The sequence below is a fragment of the Cricetulus griseus genome (assembly GCF_003668045.3).
Source record: "Cricetulus griseus strain 17A/GY chromosome 1 unlocalized genomic scaffold, alternate assembly CriGri-PICRH-1.0 chr1_0, whole genome shotgun sequence".
In the NCBI taxonomy this organism is placed as follows: Eukaryota; Metazoa; Chordata; class Mammalia; order Rodentia; family Cricetidae; genus Cricetulus; species Cricetulus griseus.
Genome location: NW_023276806.1, coordinates 65,857,128 through 65,863,900, shown reverse-complemented (window position 1 = coordinate 65,863,900; position 6,773 = coordinate 65,857,128). Strand labels below are relative to the sequence as shown.

General features: G+C 48.0%; 1 protein-coding gene across 1 annotated transcript; it reads right to left on the bottom strand.

The window, feature by feature from the left end:
* Positions 1 to 1,077: 1,077 nt before the first annotated feature.
* Positions 1,078 to 2,479, bottom strand: Rxfp4 (relaxin family peptide/INSL5 receptor 4). The gene is given in 3 exon segments (XM_035451329.1): positions 1,078 to 1,213; positions 1,285 to 1,384; positions 1,387 to 2,479. Coding segments are annotated over 3 exon segments (1,329 nt in total).
* Positions 2,480 to 6,773: the final 4,294 nt, after the last annotated feature.

The window sequence follows — 6,773 nt, the reverse complement described above, 5'->3', positions numbered from 1 at the left end:
AAATAAATTATTTATTAAAAAAACAAAACTAAAACCAACAAACATATTCACCAATACATACACACTGATACACACACATACTAATATACGCGCACACACGCACACAACCATAAAGAAAATTGCTGAACAGAATCCTTGCTACCAACCTTGATAGTCTAAACTCAATCCCTGAATCTCAGATGGTAGGAGAGAACAAACTCTAAGCTGTCCTCTGGTTTCCACATGTATGTAGCACGTGTCTACTTGTCCAGACTAGTGTAGTTTTTTAAAAGTAAGAGCAAGGTGTGATGGCACATGCCTGTAATCCCAGTACTTAGGAGGCAGAGACAGGTGGATCTCTGATATATACAATGAGTTCCAGGTCAACCAGGACCATGTAGTACAACCCTGTCTAATAAAGAGAGAGTGAGCGAAGAAGAAACCTTATGTCTGCCTGTGACATCCACATGCAAGTGTGAATACACACAAATGTACACACACACACCACACACACATACACACACACACATACACAAGAATGAAGAAAAAGGAAAGAAGGCAAGAATAAACTAAAAAGCTAAATGTGTTGGCACATGACTATATTTCCAGCATTTGGGATCATGATTAAAGAGTTCAAAGTTACCCTCAGCTATATAGTTTGAGGCCAGCCTGAGTCTCAAGAGACCCTGTCTCCAATTTAAAAAGAAGAAAACTGATGCATAGAGGTAATTGCCTGGCACTCTGCTAAACCTCAGGTGTGTGTGGTGAGTGACTAGCCTCTGGTTTCTGATTCTTGGGCCTGACCCTCCCAACACCTTCTGTGCCCCTCACCTCTGTCCACCCCCCCTCATGTCTTTCCATTGTAATTGTCTCCTTTAACGCTATTCTTCACAGGCTGCATATCCAGTGCCTCCTGAAAGGCACTGGAGATCCCAGCAAGCCCCACCATGCATCATTTCTATGGGTACTCTGAGATGATAAAAAGCCAAGTGGCCATATTTGGTTTGGGTACCAAAGAGGCATAATGGATGCTTTTTGAAGTAAGTGGGACAGGGAGAACTGATTTCTGACCTGTTATTCAAGACCCCATAAGAGACATTATCCTGTGCTATACTGGCATGAAAGGTCAAGACAGTCGTGGATGAACCAGAGTTTTATTCTCAGTTTCTTTTTGCCATCTCTAGAGACAAGCTTTGCCTCACCCACCTTCTGCTTGAGCTCCAGCTTCTGGGTCCTGCACACCCAGAGTTGATGGTTAAAGATCAGACTTTTCTTGGGGACCCTGCAGCCTGGCAGAAAAAATACCTTCTCCCCACAATCTGTGGGTTCTGCCCCTGGTGGATCTCAGAAAAAGGAGTGTCCAGGTTGCATCCTTCATCCAGGTGTCTCTGTGTTTGTGCATGTCATGGAAGGGCCTCTGCTGGGTGCTGGCTACCTATCTTCCACCTACCTCCTTGAGGGCCACTTGTTCCACACAGGCCTTGCTCTGGGGCCACAGTCTTGACCAAAGATCCCTGAGGGAGCTGACCAGAACCTGTCGAGGCTTGCGCCGGAGGAGACAGTAGAGCACAGGGTTGAGGCAGCTGTTGCTGTGTGCCAAGCAGGTGGTGACGGGAAAGACATAAGTATGGATGGTGTAGAAAGTGCTGTCCCAGGGCACCAGGTCAAACTTTACCAGAACACCCCAGAGAGTGACTACATGGTTGGGAAACCAGCAGAGGACGAAGGAAGCCACCAGGATGCGGACAGAGCGGGCTACCACTCTGCTGTCCTGCCACTGTTGAGGCCTACATCGCTGCTGACGCTGTAGAAAGGCCAGCAGCAGCAGGTAGCTGGTGGTGATGATGCCCAAGGGCACAATGAAGGCCAGAATTACCCTCTGTAGCTGGTATGCCCCCAGCCAGTATCTGCTGGGGAAACGCAGAAGGCAGAGGTGCACACCCCACAACTCACCCTCAGCCCCAAAGATTGCTGTGGGTACAGTCATCAGGGCAGCTGCCACCCACACTGCCAGGGTGACCACACGGGCCCAGAAGACAGAGAGGTGACTGCCTGGTCCCACAGCCATTGCCACCACCCAGTATCTGGCAACACTCAGCGCTGTGATTAGGAAGATACTGGCATAGATGCTGAGGACAGTGGTCGTCAGGACTATCTTGCAGAGCACACTTCCAAAAGGCCAGTGGAAGTCCAGGGCTGACTCAGTTGCCCAGAAAGGGAGAGTGAGGGCCAGTCCCAGGTCTGCCAAAGCCAGGCTGAAGACAAAGGTGTCAGAAGGTGGGCCAGGTGCACGCTGAGCACAGTTACCTAGCACCCACAGCACAGCCAAATTTCCCAGCAGGCCGATGATACCTACAAGTCCGTAGGCCAGTGCAACCATGATCCTCAGAGCAAGGAACTGGGCAGGCATTGCAGCACCATCAGTACTCAGCACGCTGTCTCCAGAACCATTGGCCCAGAAGAGGGTGGACAGAGAGGCAGAAGAATTGGATGTGGCCATCACAAGGCATCGGAGGTTGCTGGAGCAGAGCAGAGGAGCCAGCGAGTGCCTGCCTGTCTGCTGGACTGGCAGGCGCCAGAGCAGTCTCAGCAGGAGAGCAGAAGAGACCTGGAATCTGGGTGTTGGTTTGGAGCTTTAAGTTGCAGGAGCCCCTGCCCATGCTCACACCTAGTAGGGAGGGGTGTGGGTCGAACAGCCTACCTCTTCCCTGTTGGACAACAGTGCTGGGTGGGGCAGCGCCAGGGAGGGATTTGTCCATTCTGCAAACATGCACGTAACAGAGCAGGAAGGGAGAAACTAGAGGTGTCTGGAGTGACAGAACCAAATCGGAAGTTAATCTGCTCTGAACAGGGTGCAGGGAGCCCCCTGCTAAAAAGAGAGCTCTTAGAACAGGCTAGGGAAGGAATAAGGAGTTATAAACCAGAATGGAAGTCAGAGAAGGAAAGGAACAAGCACCTGTGGTGTCCCACAGCTGTTGTCTTTGCTGTGTCCCTTGGAGTGACTTGCATTAACTCCTATGAGTGTGTTTCTTTGCTTAAAGTGTCAGTGTGGAGGCCAGAGAGACCGTGGTTCCATAGGTGAAGGGGCCTTATGCCAAGCCTCATGACTTCAGTCTCCAGGATCCACACAGGGGAAGAATAGGACTGACATAAACTTTCCACTGACCACTCTCTCTCTCTCTCTCTCTCTCTCTCTCTCTCTCTCTCTCTCTCTCTCTCTCTCTCTCTGTGTGTGTGTGTGTGTGTGTGTGTGTGTACGGGAGTGTGCCCCTCCCCAAAATGTTAAAAAAGAAAATATAAAAAAAAAAAAAATTCAGCGGGGTGGCAAAGTGCCTGTGGTCACTGCTGTCTGCAAGGCAACTGGATCACTTGAGCCCAAGACTTGAAGGCGACCTTGGGAATATAACAAGACATAATCTCAAAAAAACTAAATAAATAGGGTCATGGAGAGGGTTCATTAGGTAAAGACCCTTGTTGCACAAGGCTGCTGAGCTGAGTTTAGTCCCTGAAACCTACTTGAGGGTAGAAGGAGAGAGCAGGCACCACAGAGTTCTCTTTTGACCTTTATGGATGCACAGTGTTATGCACCCCTAACACAATTAAATTTAAAAAATAAGATTAAATGATTTAAAGATCAGGTTTGACAATGTGCTGACTCACCTCAGCCTAGCCTAAGGTTTTGGGCTTGATTAAGGAGCCTGCTTGCCATGTCTGACAACTTGAACTGGGTCCCCAGGATCCACATGGTGGAAGGAGAGAATACACTCCTGTAAGTTGTCCTCTGACCTTTGCGAGCATTCAGTAGTACACTGTACATCAATGTCCATGTATGCAAATAAATACCATTTGTACATTTTTTTAAAAAAAATTGAGGCTAGAGATGCCTCAGTGATTAGAAGTATTTGTTACTCTTGAAGATGACCTGAGTTTGGTTCCCAGCACGCATATAGCCATTCACAACCATCTGTAATTCCAGTTCCAGAGACTATGACCCCTCTTTTGGTCTCCATGGGCACTAGGGCTTGTATGTGGAGCACATACAGGAAGACAAAAACTTACAAAAGAAAATCCTTACAAAAGTTATATTAGATGAAAATATCCCATTGTTCTGGTGTAACAAGCTGGCATGTGAGTCGGTACCTTGTATGCCTTTGTGTGATGACTATCAGAGTGTTTGTACTGGAAGGGAGTAGGACAATGAGCAGCTGTTGTCATCATGCCCAGGGAGCACTGCCAACTGAAATTGAGAATGCATTGCAGTACCATGTGACCATGGTGCTAAGAAGGGGAGGGAAAGAAAAATGAGGAAGTCACAGCTTCCTGTGTGCCCTTTTTGGGCACACTGGCACTGTGTGGCTGTGGTGGATGGACCGGTGCATGCCTTCAAGTCTCCTACTCTGTCATTACGAGTCCTGCGGACCTGTACCACCCCCACAGCCTCTTCGCTGCTCCCCTGGAGTCAGAGCTCAGTCCTAAACACATTCCATGTCTCAAGCCCCATTGTGGAGTTCTGGACCCTGAGACAAGCCTTTACCACACCTCATCCTGTCTCCCCATGAGCTCAGTCTCAACTGGAAAAATGCCTCACTAGGTCATCTCCTTCCCCTGCCCACATCTCTGTCCACTGCAGGAGCTGTGATAGAGAGAGAGCATGTGATGGGGAGGTATGAGTGGGGTTTTTATCAAGGATTCTGAGAACAACTCAGCACCTTTCTGCTGGCTCGGATAGTATCTGATACTCAATTCTCCTGGCATAGAGGAGGGGCCTTCAGAGATGCTTGAACCCATATGAGAACTCTAGGGGTGAGAGAAACCCTGTTTAGAAACCAGGGTGTTTGAGGTTTGGAGTAAGAAGGAGGTGAGATAAGGTTGGCAGAAAGGTGGTGCTCAGCCCCAAGCCAGGTGAGCCCAAGGGCTACTTGCTGACATCATAGACTGAGTGCCTCAGGTCGATTACTCATTGCCAATCCAGCAGTTCAGGTAACCTGGCTGCTGGCATAGCAGCTCAACAACAGAGTGCTCCTTGCTTGCTGGAGTCCTCCAATATACATCACTTACACACAGGACAAAAACCAACACCGTGGAGCTTACGTCGGGGAGGGAATTCACTGAAGAGATACCATGCAAGCATGAGAATCTCCACTCAGTTTCCTGGAGCCTATGCAGAGTTGGGCTCAGTAGAGAGCACCTGTCATCCTGAGGTTTCCCAGGCAAGATGGAAGGGTACATTGGTCACTTTTCTGTAGCTGTGATAAAATGTCATGGCCACGGCACCCTTTTAAGGGGAGTTTCTTTTGGTTTATGGTTCCAGAGAGTTAGAGTCTCATGGTGGAGAAGCATTGGCCGAAGGCATGGTGTCAGGAGTGTAAAACTGAGAGAACAGGTGGGGTGGGGGCAAGACTATAAACACTGAGCCTGTCCCCCAGGGACATTTTCATAGCAAGGCTCCACCTCCCAAAGGTTCCACAACCTCCCCAAACAGTGCCACTAACTGAGGACCCAGTGTTTGAATATCTGAGCCTGTAGACATTCAAACCACTACAGAGGTGACCCTGGGAAACTCATGGGTCAGCTACGGGTGAACAACCAAAAGACCACCTCAAGGTGGAGAGTGGAGACCGACACCTGGCATTCTCCGGTGAACTCTAACACAAATGCCATGGTAAGTATAAGTGTACACACACATCATACACACATTTTAAAAAGATTTAAACATGATTTTGATATATCGGATTTATTTTCTCTTGATTAGAGAGAAGATTAATGGGGTGTGGCTGTTAAGATAGTTAAACGGTTGAAAGTGCTTTCTGTGTCAGGCATTGGTGGCACACACCTTCAATCCCAGTACTCGAGAGGCAGAGGAAGGCTGATAATTACTTTTTAAGAGGTCATATTTCTTTCCAGTCTAAAGTCTTTTTCTTTGGCCGACACCATCAATACCCCCCTTGTGGTTACGGTTATGTATTTCTTTGTATTTTCTGCTCTCATCCATTTACTCGCTATGTCAGCATTTCCCTAACACATACCACTGTGTGTCAGGCGCTGTGCTAGACGTTGTGGAGATACAAACTATGACCTTACTGGAGATTATAACCATCATGAGATGGAAGGAAACTACCAGAGCAACTGAATCCTTTTCTCACTTCATAGCAAAAGCCTTGCTCCATCCAGGCTGCAGGGGAGTGACGATGGACTCACCAGTTTTTTGACTCCTAGAATGTTCTCTTTCTGGGCCAGCCAGATGACTCATTGGATGAAAGTTCTTGCCTTAAAAACTGAAAACCTTAGTTTGATCTCTAGAACCCATGTTAAAAACAAAATCTCCTGCATGTAGTGGTCAGCATTTGTAATACCAGCCTCCTACAGCAGAAACAAGAGAGGGGAAGGCGAGATGACTCAGCCATGAGTGCTTGCTGTTCTTGCAAAAGACGTAACCCTAGCTCCAGGGCATCAATGCCTTCTTCTGACTTCCACAGGCACCTGAATCCTTGTGCACAGACCCACAATCCCACATACACATTATATTTGATTTTTCAAGGCAGATTTCTCTGTGTAGTCCTAGCTGTCCTGGCTCAATTTGTAGACCAGGCTGGCCTCAAATTCAGAGATCCACCTGCCTCTGCCTTTGAGTTCTGGGATTAAAATCCTGTGCTACCAATTATATTTATTTTTTGTTTTTCTACTGAGACAGGGTCTCTCTCTACATGTCCCTGGCTATCCTGGAACTCACTATGTAGGGCAAGCTGATCTGGAACTCAGAGACCTGCGTGCCTCTGCCTCCCAAGTACTGGGAT